Below are 14,372 nucleotides of genomic sequence, written 5' to 3'. Positions count from 1 at the left end.
AGCTGGGAGCTACAGGGTAATTTAAAAGCCAGCAGAAAAATCAAGGACCTTATTTTAATACCAAGTCATTCCCTCTTCTAGCAGCAGAGCCACACTGCAGGGATACCAATGGGAGTGAGGTGGTGAAGTGGATGTGCTCAGTGGGGGCAGTTTACACACAGACCACCACCAAAACACAAGAAACAGCCAGTGAGATCCTTCAGCTAGACCAGAGAGTTCCCAACGTCTTCCCTGTAAAATGGACCCACATTCCCTCCCATTCCCCACCCCCACTGCCCAGATCCCACTCCCTAGTTTTGCTCTTCAGAATATTTCCTTCTGCAAGACCACAGTTTGAGACTCATCAGCAGCCCACAAGTGACACCTGGGGGGTCTGGGGGGTGGTCAGGGGACAAGGAGTGGTGGATGGGGCGGGAGTCCCGGGGGAGCCATCAGGGGGCAAGAAGCAGGTCAGATAGGAGGCGGGGGCCAGGCCACACCTGGCTGTTTGGGGAGACACAGCCTCCCCTAACCGTCCCTCCATACAATTTTGGAAACCCGATGTGGCCCTCAGGCCAAAAAGTTTGCCCACCCCTGTTCTAGATGCAGGCAGCCTTGAACTCCCACCTGCTTTGTGATGAAAAAGCAGCCACAGAAGGGGATAGAGACCCCAAAGCAGTGGTATTAGGAGGACTGGGGCTTGGACAAGGAGCTTGGGATTCTCTAAAATAGCTTTGCTGGTTCTCTTTAGACATTCTCCAATAAGGCACTAGACACAAAAATGAGACAGCCTGACATGGGAGGGGATGTGATAGCTGCCACCAAGCAGACACCTCATTTGAAATTCTGGGCCCAAGGGAAGAGTTGCCCACTCTTTCCACAAATGAGCAGACAACTTCTCTGCGGGATGTCCCAGCAGGAGCCAGAGCAGGATGATCTGAGCTATGGCGCTGGTATGTGCATACGCCCCTTGGTCCAGCAATGGCAGCTATGAACCATGCTTCCCCATGCCAACTAACCTGATTCTAGCAAGAATAATGGGCAGGAGGGGCTGCTGGCAGACAGAGTACAGGTGCTGCCTTTTCCAAGTATACGTGTGCCAGTTCGGTTACTCTGCTTTCCCTGCTCGGCACGGGATTTGACACGCAATGGCCACTTATACAGAGATTTTGACCTATCAGAAGACATGATATTTTGCTTGCTTTTCCAGCTATGGAATCACCAGTAAAGATCCAACTTTCCATTTCTCATGAAAGTCCTATTCTTGGTTAATTTCAGATTCTTTGTACAGAACAGCCAGGATTAATGCCTTTGTGTTAGGAAGAGATTGCAACAGGGGCTATGGGCCAGTGCGGTTGCTCCCACATCTCTCGTCTAAAAGAATTAGTGCCATCACCAGCTGTTGGCAGTGCTGCAGTTACTCTTTCAAGCAATATGAAAACAAGTATTTGTTAAATAGTGCTAAGTTTGCGAGGGCCTCTGGTGAAAGGAGAAAGCAAACAGATTTCCTCTGGAGAAGAGGACTGCCCTGGTTAGATGATGTAGGAGATTAGTTGGATGGATAAGTCCCCTCTCCAGAATACCTTTCTTGATGTCCAGATCTGGTATTTGTAGAATACAGTCCGGATCCCAACTTGATGGCCCTTCAAGCCTTCTTCCTAAATGATTCTGGGGTATTTCATGTTTACGTTGCCTATGTCTCTTGGGCGAGGCTTGGGTGGGGGATTTGTGAGGGAGGGCAAGTTGGGACAGAAAGCTAAATCCTCCTCTGGCATGGTTAAGATGATTTTTGTTTTCTAAAGGAACAAAATTAAAAAACAACAACACATACACACAAACAAAAATCCACACTTATTATCACAGCACGCACATGCAGAACACATCAGTTTTGTCCTCCAGCAATTAACATTGTGATGGAAAAGACACATGGATTAAAGAAACAAGATTGCGATCCCATGTGTAAGAACTATTATTTTGGAGTTGAAATTAAGCATTTACATCTATTTCCTTATAAAGAGATGAAGGCTGACCAACTGCCACCTTGAGTAGCCTGTCTTTATGGTGGAGATCTAAGGAGGTATACAGCTGGGAATCTTCTTTCCTCAACTCAATGGCTGCAAAGCTGCTGCCACAGTTGATAGGATGTTGCTTCTCCGTGGGGAGGAGAGGTTATGTCTGTGCATCCACAGACTTAGCTATCCTCCATCACTCTACAGTGCCATGCAGAGGGAACTCCCCAGGAAGCAGGGCTGTGGAATCCCATGTTGCAGATTCTCACTGGACTTCATGCAACGGAATCACAGTGGCTTGTTCCCAGCATCTGAAGCTGGCTCTGGAAGGGATATAGAGATGGAAATGCATTTGGGAGGCCTAACTCAAGTGCTTGCTGAGGACGGGCCCTTTCACAATGAGACAAAGTCAGAACCTTCAGTGCTACATTTCTGGCTCTAGAGGCCATCTGTGCAGGAAGACAAAAATCATGTTGCAAACAGAAGTCTTAATAATCAAATAAACAGGGGTGGGGAGGTCAACTCTTCTATTCAGCAACACATGCAGAAGTGCCCCTGAAATGAAGTAGGGAAGTTAGTTTTAAGAGCGGGTATTTCAGTCCAATACAAAAGCACCAGCTTTCATCTGATGAGCTAGATTCTGCTTTCTCCATTAAACTCCATCAATCCCACTGAGGTCAGTGGGGTTATGTAGGCAGGAGCAAGGGCACAAATTGTTCCCACCTTCATATAATGAAGGCAGCTGGCAGTCTGAAGAGAGCTTGCCAAATCTGATGGTGTAACTTCATCAGAGCTGGTGGCTTAATGAATTTGACCCACACTACCTGCACAGCTTCACGTCCTCAGGGAAGGGAAATGTTGGATATTTACCCTAAGGCTTTATTCAGCTTGTCAACGCCTGAGGGCGGCAATCACCTCCTTCTGTGTTTGTGTAGCCCCTAGTGCACTGGGGCCCTGATCCTGACGGGGCCCTTGGGGTGCAACCATAAGATACATATTTAATAATCAACACTTTACCTTCCTGACTGGCTGAGCTCAGCAATTACCCCGGGGTGTGAAATGTGCACAAAACAAACGCCCTATAAGGAACCTTCTACACAGACAGATTAACATGTAGCAAGGCAGAACACATTTTACTGTGCAATCCCACTGTGTATTTTGTGTATTTGCTCTGATACGATAAACAAAATATCCTCTCCTTAAGAAAGGAAAACCCCATTTGTTGAAGTGCAGGTAGTTTATTCTTGCCACACACTGACATCTGGCCAAAGAAAACAAGAAGCTACTCAACCCCATTGTGACATATGCACAAAAATATTACAGGGCATAAACACAGGGTGCAGGCAGAAATGCTAGTCCTAATAATACTAGGAACGTATATATACTGCTTTTCATGGTCGAAGTACTTTAGATGCATTAACTGATTCATTGTCAAAACATGCCCATGAGGAGGGTAATATTATTATCCCTCTTTTACAGATGGGGAAACTGAGGCAGAGTGGTTCCATGACTTGCCCAAAGCTACAGAGGGAGACAGTATCGGAGACAGTATCAGAAACAGGAGGAGGATTTGGGAATTCCTGGTTCCCAATCCTGCACACAGACCACGCACGGCACTTGGCCGAGGGCTCTGAGGCGGTACGTGCACATATCCAGAAGAGCAGGTGCCCCCCTTTGTTTGTTGTCTAAAGCTGGGATTGTCAAAGATGCAGAAGGGAGTTCGGCAGATTTCAACGGGAGTCAGGAATCTACAAGCCTTGGGCTCTGTTGAACGTCCCACCCTACAGATTTTATTTCACATTATGATTATCTCACCTATATTTACCTCAAGAGGAACTAAAAACCTTACTGTTTACTTATAAACGTAATAGTTCAAAGCCCAGTGGTCCACTAAAGGTGACATGCGCAAGGTATTTTTTAAAACTGGGATTGTGCCTTTAGGGTTTTTGGCTTCCTTCCAGGTTCTCAAAGTTTTTTTGTTTTTTAAAAATTCTGTGTGGGTTGTTGCCTTAGAAGTATCAGGGACATCAGTGTTGGGGTGGTCTAGCTGTTCTGGCTGATTTATTTGGGGTCTCAGAGAATGTCGATTGTTAACACTTACACCCTAATAGAGAGGAGGAAGAGAGTGAATTTTTAGCAAAGGCTGCCTTTTTCCAAAAGATTTCTTAGTCATTGAAGTTAAATGGCCCTTGACAAAAATGTTTTTTAACTCAATCTGACTAAAAACCACTTCCACAATCAGTTGCTCAGCTTTGGTTCTTGTAATGTCATCATTTTGCTAATTCTCTAGTCACCAGAGTCCTCCGGGCAAGATATGAGCTGAATTTCTAATGTGTAAACCAAACAAGAAAAACTTCAGTTTTTGTCCCCCAGACTTTTTTTAAAAAACAGAAAGCAGCCAAAACAAAGGGGAGGGGGACACACACCCATTTTTTTCTCCTTTGCACATTACCTTTAAATAATATGTGATGGGCCACCTGTCAGATCTTACATTATTTATCTAAAAGTGCTGATTATGTACCAGTTGCATAGACCACAATTATCAACTGAAGACTAGACGTACCATTTGATTCCTTAATGATGCACAGGGGCCAATGGTTGTTCAAGGTTATCAATTATCTTTTATACATGAACAACTTTTGCCCATAATCACTCCAACATGCATAATATAGTGGCAGCCCACTGTATTATAATTGTAGGCATCTGTTCTTCCTAAGGGTGCATTAACAATATGTCATTGACAATGATAAAATTGGGCTTAGGTGGAATAGTTTCAACTTCTTATTAATCATTGAAAACAACCTCAGACAAGCAACTACATTCATTATCCTCCCTCACTGCAAGGCTCCCAGCTACAAGCAGAGACTGACTCTTGCCATCAAATTCAGATATGGGATTTGAACAGCCCCAGACATTCTGGTTCAGCCCCACTTCCAATGATAAAGTTAGCCTGTCTAAGTCTTCAGCAATGTTTGACTCCTCATTGCAGGAATTCATGTAAACCTTATAGGGCTCAAATCCTACCTATTCCAATCCGACCTGTGGAAGACCCTGTTAATGCGGGTGCACTGTATTTCAAGAGAATACATTTAAACAAAACATGCAACTATTGTAACGAGAAGTTAAGAGGACAAACAGCCCGATGATTCACCCATGAATATCTGGAATAAGGGACCTCCATTTCTGCAGACATCAGTTTCAAAGGTGCAAATTATATGAGTTTTCCTGGGGGGGGGGGGGGGGGGAGTCTGTCAAACTATTGCATTCACACCCCAATTCCAAAGGACAGGTGAGTCTAACACAAATACAACAAGTTATTGCATTGATATAGATAAAAATAAACAGGAACACCAGACTCTGAGATGCAAGTATGTATATTCTTCTTGATATTCAGGCAGGGATCAGCTTTACAATGGATCAGAGAGCTACATCCTTTGCAATAGACAAAGAAGCGGTTTTCCTTTAACAAGGAGCAAAATGCTTTTCAAAGAAGACCCTTGGCCATGCAGTCTGATGTTCTGTGCTGCTATTATTAGACTTAATTAAGCAAGCAATAGGGGAGGACTGGCAGGTCTTATGGTTGACCCTGACCAGGAAACACTCTCAACAGCAGGAAATACCCTCAGTGTCCTGTTCTCCCCAACCCTTTGTATCTGACAACACTGCGCAGCATAGAGTTTGAAGGATCATAGAGCAATTCAGTGGCTAACTCCAAACCAGGCTATATATTAAACACACACACACGCAAAATAAAGACAGAGAGAAGAGTTCTATGGGTCTGTCCTATACATTGAGGTCAGCCTGGTGTGTGGTGCTGCTACTTTAGTTCTACAGTGAGAAGAAATCTCGGAGGGTGTGAAACACTTACTGTTAGCTATGTTGGAAGCAGTGTAACTGTCTGCCATTCCTGAGACCTGGCTGGCAATGCTGATCTCACTGGCCCTCCGGAATCCCCTGAACTGAGGGGTTGTAATGGGGGTGGAAAGGGACGCATTTTCCATGACGACTGCACCATGAGACTGAACAACATCTGCTATGAAGTCGAAACAGGGAAATCAAAATATTAGACCAACAGACAGAGACCAGGCAAGACGAAATCAAGAGGAGAAAAGGAGGCAAACAAGGCAAGGATTGGCTTTCAAATGCAAAACCTTTCAAACCAATTGGAAGGAAAACACATTTCATCTCAGCTCTATTTTGAAAAGAAAGAAAACACCAGAGCAGGCAAAAGGAGAGTTGGCATCTAGCATCTCATTGTCCGATTGAGAAAAGCAAAAGAATCAGTTTAAACCAAACCAAATCAGGATAGGTTTGCTTGAGCAGCAAGAATAGAAATGTGTCATGCAGACCCATATGAATATATACAGCTATATATATTCACATTTAGCCAGAACAATGGGGGGAAGGGGCGGAAGGTAAAAAACTTAATTTGGGAGATACTGGTTTTATAGCATCTTTTAAACTAAAGGGGAAAGTTTCAAGGAGAGATATTGTCATGCCAGGGTGGTCCTCATGTTGGACTTGTATTTAAGGTGCGTTTACATTGCAATCCAAGGTGTGATTGCAGCTCAGGCAGACATACCCAGGCTAGTTTCAACCTACATAGCCCGGCTAACAGCAACAAAGACACAGCGGCATGGGTTTGAACGTGGGCTGTACAAGCCCACCCGAAACCTAGGGTATGTACTAGCGTTGCTAGCCTGTGCCAGGATTTGTCCCACTGTTTCTGATATTTTTAGCTGTGCTAGCTAGATTAAAGCTAGTGTGGGGCTGCCTACTCACACTGCAATCACATCTCTGGCTGCAGTGTAGGCATACCCTTAGTTGCTGAAAAAATACAGCCACAGTTTGTGAAACTGAAGGCCTCCAGTTAGGCTCCTAACTCCATATTTAGCCTTCTCAGTAAAAGAAGCCTGGGTGTTGAGCACTCAAATTTCCCTTTAATTTAAATGAGATTTGGGGGCGTTCAGCCTGTTTGAAAATCAGGCCATTTTTATTTAGGTGCCTAAAATCTGGATTTAGGAGCCCAACTTTAGGCCCCCAGGCTTGAAAAGTTTGGCCTTATCCTTCAGGAAGTAAACACGAGGGGAACGAGGAGTAAAAATCACACTCAGATGGAGTGAGTGTGTGTGTACGTATGTATTATTAGTGGGAAATTAGTTCTATAATGCATGTAACTGAGAAACTGTGAGGTTTATGTGGATCTATTGGGCAATCCTGTTTTTCTGTGGGGAAAAACTATACATTAAAACCACATTTTAAAGCATGGGGAAGGTAGTGTTACCTAGTAGCTAGCACAACAGATTGGGAATGAAGGTGACTCCTGGGTTCTTTTCCCAGCTGTACCACTGATTTGCTGTGACTCACTCAAAGCCACACTCAGCTTTTGTGTCTGATTCTCCTACCTGATCATTTGCTTATAACAATACCTACCCACCCTACAGAGGTATTGCAAGGCAGAATTAATTAATGTCTGTGATGCACACGGAGATCCTCAATTTAAAGAAACTATGTCCTGTAAGTGCAAGATATCTAATGGAATGCAAAGCTGACATGGCAATCAAGCAGGCGAGTTTGCACTTTTATCTAAAGTTCTATACTGCTGCTCATCACTGTAGAATCAGAGTATCGGCATCTGAACTTGATTCACATCTATCAACCGATTTTGTGCAAGCAGGCACAAAACACCAAAACAAGGAGGAAAATGCCTCTCTCTGGCAACAAAAGTCAGCTGTAAATTAGGGCTGTCAAGTGATTAGGGCTGTTAATCATGATTAATCACACCATTAAACAATAATAGAATACCATTTATTTAAATATTTTGATTTTTTCCACATTTTCAAATATATTGATTTTAATTACAACACAGAATACAAAGTGTACAGTGCTCACTTTATATTTATTTTTGGTTATAAATATTTGCACTGTAAAAAACAAAAGAAATAGCATTTTTAATTCACCTAATACAAGTACTGTAGTGCAATCTCTTTATCTTTACAGTTGAACTTACAAATGTAGACTTATGTACAAAAAAACCCTGCATTCAAAAATAAAACAATATAAAACTTTAGAAACTACTAGTCCACTCAGTCCTATCTCTTGTTCAGCCAATCGCTCAGACAAACAAGTTTGTTTTCATTTGTGGGAGATAATGCTGCCTGTTTCATGTGCTAAAGATTCATATGTCCCTTTATATTTCAACCACCATTCCAGAGCACATGCGTCCATGCTGATGATGGCTTCTGCTCGATAACAATCCAAAGCAATGAAGACTGATGCATGTTCAATTTCATCATCTGAGTCAGATGCCACCAGCAGAAGGTTGATTTTCTTTTTTGGTGGTTCGGGTTCTGTAGTTCCTACATCAGAATGTTGCTCTTTTAAGACTTCTGAAAGCAAGCTCCACATCTTGTCCCTCTCAGATTTTCGAAGGCACTTCCGATTCTTAAACCTTGGGTTGCGTGCTGTAGCTATCTTTAGAAATCTCACATTGGTACCTTCTTTGCGTTTTGTCAAATCTGCAGCGAAAGTGTTCTTAAAATGAACAACATGTGCTGAGTCATCATCTGAGACTACTGTAACATGAAATATATGGCAGAATGTGGGTAAAATAGAGCCGGAGACAAACAATTCTCTCCCAAGGAGTTGAGTCACAAATTTAATTAATGTATTCTTTTTTTAACTAGCGTCATCAGCATGGAAGTATGTCCTCTGGAATGGTGGCTGAAGCATGAAGGGGCATACGAATGTTTAGCTTATCTGAGACGTAATACCTTGCAATGCCGGCTATGAAAGTCCCGTGAGAATGCTTGTTCTCACTTTCTGGTGACATTGTAAATAAGAAGTGGGCAGCATTATCTCCTGTAAATGTAAACAAATCTGTTTGTCTTAGTGATTGGCTGAACAAGAAGTAGGACTGAGTGGACTTGTAGGCTCTAAAGTTTTGCATTGGTTTTGTTTTTGAGTGCAGTTATGTAACAAAAAAATCTACATTTGTAAGTTGCACTTTCACGATAAAGAGGTTGCACTACAGTACTTGTATGAGGTGAATTGAAAAATACTATTTCTTTTATCATTTTTACAATTCAAATATTTGTAATAAAAATAATATAAAGTGTGCAGTGTACACTTTGTATTCTGTGTTGTAACTGAAATCAATATATTTGAAAATGTAGAAAAACATTCAAAAATATTTAATAAATTTCAATTAGTATTCTTTTGTTTAACAGTGCAATTAAAAATTCGATTAATTGCAATTAATTTTTTAAATCGCGATTAATTTTTTTTAGTTAATCGCATGAGTTAACTGCTATCAATCAACAGCCCTACTGTAAATTATTTATTTCAGCTGTGTGGGAAATGATCTAACTGGAAATTAAATATCCTTGGATGAGGTCAGTCTGGCGTTGTATTAGCAAGTGCACAAATGAGTCATCTAAATATTGATCCAAGAAGCCCATATGCCTAGTGCTGCTGACTTGCTAACTGGAACTTCGAACATTTGTGCTTTCTTAGATACCTGTAGGCTCTGGCATACAAATGACGTGAACTATGCTGTTCTGACGGGAAAGAGAATGGCTGAAACCAGTAGAACCGTGGAGTTAAATGTTGGTAAAATCAGTTCAGTGCTCTTCAGGAAAAAAAGGCTACTAGCTGATCAACTTAAAGCCATATGGACTGCCAGTGCCTAGGGCCCAGTTGGAGTCTGACCCTGACACTTTGTGTTTCATACACTGTATGAGTTAAGCCTGAAAGGCCTCTGCTAGTGTCACCCTCTCCTCTGATGTATGCTCCCCTCACTTCCCTCCTCTTTCCATTTTCCCTTGAGCTGCCTGCTATCAAGATTGCTGCACAGCGTCTGTATTGCAGCATGTCTCACCGTGCCACGCTTTGCAGCAGTCTCATGCTCCTACTGGCACTTCCTTCAATAAAAGTTTTACAGAAAGGAAACACACTGAAGCCACATTCCAAAAAGGGGTACAAGTCAAGTGTGGGAGCTGATTACAGTTCCGAACTGAATGGAGATCTGGCGTGGTCCAGTGGACAGGGATGCTGAAGTGGGACACACGTGTCATGGGACACACAATCTAACAGATTACAATCTAATATTTCCAGCTCTGACACTAATCTGCTGTGTGAACCTGAGCACGTCACTTCCCCTTTCTGCACCGGTTTCTCCTCCTAGCTTTTGTCTGGCCTTATCTATTAGATTGTAAGTGCTCTGGGTCAGGGGCTGCCTCTTACCATGTGTTTCTACAGGGCCAACAGCCCTCCTATAACACAGAGTGATACAGTATCAGGGCCTGGAACTTGTGTGTTGGGAACAGCTCTCCATTAAGTCAGCAGACACACGGCAGGGCTCAGCTGTACGACCCCTCGGACTCAGAGACTTTATCCTGACTCGGAAAAGCGTAGAGTTTAGGTTGGGCTCAGCTAATGTGCTAGCTAAGCCTGACCTTTTGTCCTAGTGTAGATATAGTGTAACATCCTGAGTTCAATTGCTTGAGCTGCAGCCTAGCTAAATAATTTAATTTCAAGATCTTACCTTGCACCTACACTAGGGGGGAAAAGGTCGAGTTCAGTTTGGGCCTAGCTAGCACGTTTTAGCTACACCCAGCCTAAATTCAACCATTTTTCCTAGTGAACACCAGGCCAGAGAGGTGGATCCTATTAAAGTCTCCACACTCTATCCTCAGTGGCATTTGTACAGCTCCCTATTGAGCTACCTGCATGGTGAACCTCCATGCCTCACAGGATGAGGCCCACAATCAAAGGTGTGCGGAGAAAGCATGGACGGAAGAATATTTTCAGGAGGTTTTGCCAGGCTGTAAAAATTTACAGAATTGCTGCAGCAAAACAGACTACTGATCAGACTCATGATCCAGCATGTCTGATATCCTGACTCCTAAACCAATGACAGATGCCTCAAAGGAAATGACTTAACTCCCAAGGCACACACAAGAGGTTTGGGGGGCAGGGAGGCACTTTTCTTCCTATCCCAACTGCAGCCAGCAGCAATAGGGAGCAAGGACTAACTTCAACCGTGCCAGCACAAGAGCTCCACCTAGTGGTGACAGTGCTGCAGCGCTTGTGTAGCTCAAAAGCTACCTAGTAAGAATGCTCCAAAATGGCAGCCACTTGGCATTTGATGTTGCTGACTTTTACAATATCTGTTTTTTTTCTCAGAGCCCCAGCTGCTGGAATCAGAGATTGCAGGAGAATCTCATCTTTCATGTAACATAAAAAAGCAGGTATCAGAGGGGTAGCTGTGTTAATCTGGATCTGTAAAAGTGGTAGAGGGTCTTGCCGATAAAAAAGCAAGTATTCTCCACAACCAGGAGGGCAAGAAAGCTGGGAAACATGAAGTGAGGCCACACTAAAGGCTTACAAATCAGGATACAAATTTTAAAACAAATTATGAAAAGAAAAATTTCATATGTAAATCAATCATTATTTTTGGGATCTGACTCATGATTTTTTGAATGCTTGGAGGTTGGCAATACTGGGTCTGAAGCAGGAAGATCGACAGTCCTTTTGATATTGTCCTAGCTGATGTCACCACAGACTATTCTCATTCATATAAATATCTAAGTTTTTTTTAATGTTACACTACACTATTGAGCTTAACACTCTACATGCAGATAAAGGGAGTCTATTGGCTCTGACAGCAATGCTCCCTCACACAGCCTTAATTATATCTGCTTTCATATTTTCTTAAACCTCCAGAATCTCTCCCTTTTTAAGTGCACAGAGCCCCCCCTTTTCAAACCATGAGCCCTCAATTCTATAACAGAGAGCTGTTTCCAGGGAAAATACGGGACAGGAAACACAAGAGATGAAAATGTGTCTCCTGCTAATAATAGCCCACCTTGATTAATTGGTCTTGATTAATTGGTTAATTAATCAGTTGGTATGGCAACACCCATTTTTTCATGTTCTCTGTGTATATTATATCTTCCTACTGTATTTTCCACAGCATGCATCCGATGAAGTGGGTTTTAGCCCACGAAAGCTTATTCCCAAATAAATTTGTTAGTCTCTAAGGTGCCACAAGTACTCCTCGGTTTTTTTGCTGATACAGACTAACATGGCTACCACTCTGAAACCTAGAAAACATAGCCATCTCGATTTACCCCTTCTGTCAAGTATTCCAAAATCCCAAATCTATATCAAAAGTGATTTGCAAATTAAACCCTAGGCTGTTCAATATAGGACCTCATTTACTCACACAAATGACTGGGAGATTCACTGCATTACAAATCACTCAGTATAAATTATTAAAATTTTGCACACAGTTTTAAAAAAGTAAGGATAATGCAGCAACAAAAGGTCATACTTTAATTTAACTTGATGGGTGCAATTTATTTCTAAATAAAATAACTGTGTGCTAAGGCCAATGTTTTCAAACTGGGGAGTTTAAAATTAGATGCATAAGTAACTATAATGGGAGTAGTAGGTGACAAGCTCCTTGGAAAATCAGGCCACTTATTTAGGTCTCTAGATACAGATTTAGGTCCGTTTGACTATGCTGGCCTAAATGCACTTTGTGTGGGAAAGATTTGATAGTGCGTTTTGTTTGAGTAACGAAGACTTAGAAACTGGAGATCTCAAACTGTAGCACCATCTCTGCTAGTAGATCTTTGCTAAGAAGATGTGGAAAGTTACCTTTGTGTGTGTGAATTACAGAGTGTGTAGATCAATGCAGCGTGAATAAGTAAAGTTCTCATGTAGGTCCAAAATGATCAAAGGGTGGGGAGAGAAGAAAATCCTTTCCTCTCCCAACTCTGGAGCTTTAATACATATTCAAATGCCACACCTCTTCATTTTAAGGCTTATTTTTCAGTGCGTTCAGTTATTGCTTCCCACCAAATGACCAGCATCGGGCTATCTAATACATCAGTGGCATTGAGTTAAGCTCCTGGGGTGTCAGGGTTGCATGCCACCAGGCAACAGGCTGTTTCAATGCAGCATGGTACCCTGCAAAGGAATACATAGGCTGCATTGTGGCATTGAAGCAAGGAGCTCTTCAGCAGTTAAAACAAAAAATTGGGGTGGCATTTTAAATGCTCGGCATTGACCTAACTCTGCTCCCACTGAAGTCAGTGGCCAATGCCGAGAGCTTCAGAAAATCCCACCCTTAACTTCAACAGCAACAGAAAAAGAGGCTGAAATGCCTTTTTATTAGTCCTGAAAATTCGTCTGCAGCCCCACTGGCAGAGTCAGATATGGGCACAACTAGGCCACAGGACACTCTGGAGATGATGGGAGAAGAGTTTTTTGTATGCCTAGTCACGGTCAGTCAGCTAACATGGGATGAAGGCTAAGTGACCCTGCACCAGTGGAGTGGGAAGCAATGGTAGGAAATACCGTCATGTCCTTTCGCCCGCCCTTCCTAGAGAATACTCGGGGAGAGAATCTCAAAAGGCACAAGTGGCAATTGGGCACCTAACATCCATCTGTAGCTTTGAGAATCTCTCCCTGTGTCATCATCTATTCAGTGTAACCAATGGGAGGTGCTGCTGTTCCGAAATTACCAATCAGCACAATGGGGTTACTCAGACCAATAAGAGCTGACTGACATGAGTAAGGGCTGCAGGATCAGGCTCTCCAGGGGGCATATTTAAAAGGGGTGGGAAGAATAAAAAAAAATATATAGGAGAAAATAAATAAAGCTGAAAGTCTTATTAACTTGCAGATGTGGTATCAGCTATAATCGAGAAAAATATAGCCATGCAGCATTTTTGATAGCAACAAAAACTAAACTTGTTTTTTAAGCAGCAATTATTTGAGAAATCAAATAAAAAACACCTTTGGGTCATGAAAGCTTTGTCCACTGTGTTTAGATGATGCAAAATTAGTGACTAAATACAAGATGTGCACCTTTGATCTGATCACTTTCGGGTACAGACATACAATGTAGAGTATGTTATTCTGTAGTTAGGTGCTGACTTGCACTGTCAAACTTTGTGTACTGCAAGCAAAAACCATGTGTCAGTTTCAGTGGCAGATTCTGTACACTGCATAAACTGTAACAGCACAGCAGGCCTCAAGCAAAAGCAAAGCAAGCATGGGGGCCCAGAGCCTTTCAGTCATTCGATGCCTCTCCAGTAGCTCGACAAGAGGAAAAGTAAACTCATTGTCTGGCCCCAATCTCCCCTTCCAGCATTAGCAGCAGAAGGGGAGACAACTCACAGCTCAGTTTCCACCACCCCCTGTCAGTGGCTTATGGTCCCATTCTTGCTTGGGGCCCAAAAATACATGGTTATGCAGGTACTTCACATGTCATATTCAGGTACACAGTGCAAAGCTTTCAGCCCCACGAGGTGGAAGACCATTCTCCAAGGAGCACCCCAAGTACACAACACAAGACACTAGAAAAGGGTA

At 42.7% G+C, this 14,372-nt stretch overlaps 2 protein-coding genes across 9 annotated transcripts in view; one reads left to right on the top strand and one right to left on the bottom strand.

The window, feature by feature from the left end:
• Positions 1–3,939, top strand: part of ARL6IP4 (ARF like GTPase 6 interacting protein 4) — a 34,774-nt gene extending 30,835 nt beyond the window's left edge. Inside the window, exon 9 of the transcript XR_012155076.1 lies at positions 3,468–3,939. The gene's annotated coding sequence lies outside the window, so the exon portion shown is untranslated. The remainder of the gene's footprint in view (positions 1–3,467) is intronic.
• PITPNM2 (phosphatidylinositol transfer protein membrane associated 2) overlaps positions 1–14,372 on the bottom strand; it is a 232,456-nt gene that overhangs the window by 19,132 nt on the left and 198,952 nt on the right. For 6 of the 8 annotated variants that reach the window (XM_073313000.1, XM_073313003.1, XM_073313005.1 and 3 more), the window contains 2 exons: positions 5,857–6,021; positions 1,563–1,775 (listed from right to left, as the gene is read on the bottom strand). In XM_073313000.1, coding sequence (XP_073169101.1) covers positions 1,563–1,775; positions 5,857–6,021 — 378 coding nt within the window. The remainder of the gene's footprint in view (positions 1–1,562; positions 1,776–5,856; positions 6,022–14,372) is intronic. The other 2 variants (XM_073313006.1, XM_073313007.1) reach the window with 1 other exon arrangement.

The sequence above is a fragment of the Lepidochelys kempii genome, chromosome 15 (genome assembly GCF_965140265.1).
Source record: "Lepidochelys kempii isolate rLepKem1 chromosome 15, rLepKem1.hap2, whole genome shotgun sequence".
Taxonomy (NCBI): Eukaryota; Metazoa; Chordata; order Testudines; family Cheloniidae; genus Lepidochelys; species Lepidochelys kempii.
Note: the sequence above shows the minus strand (reverse complement) of the source record. Positions and strands in the feature narration are given on the sequence as shown.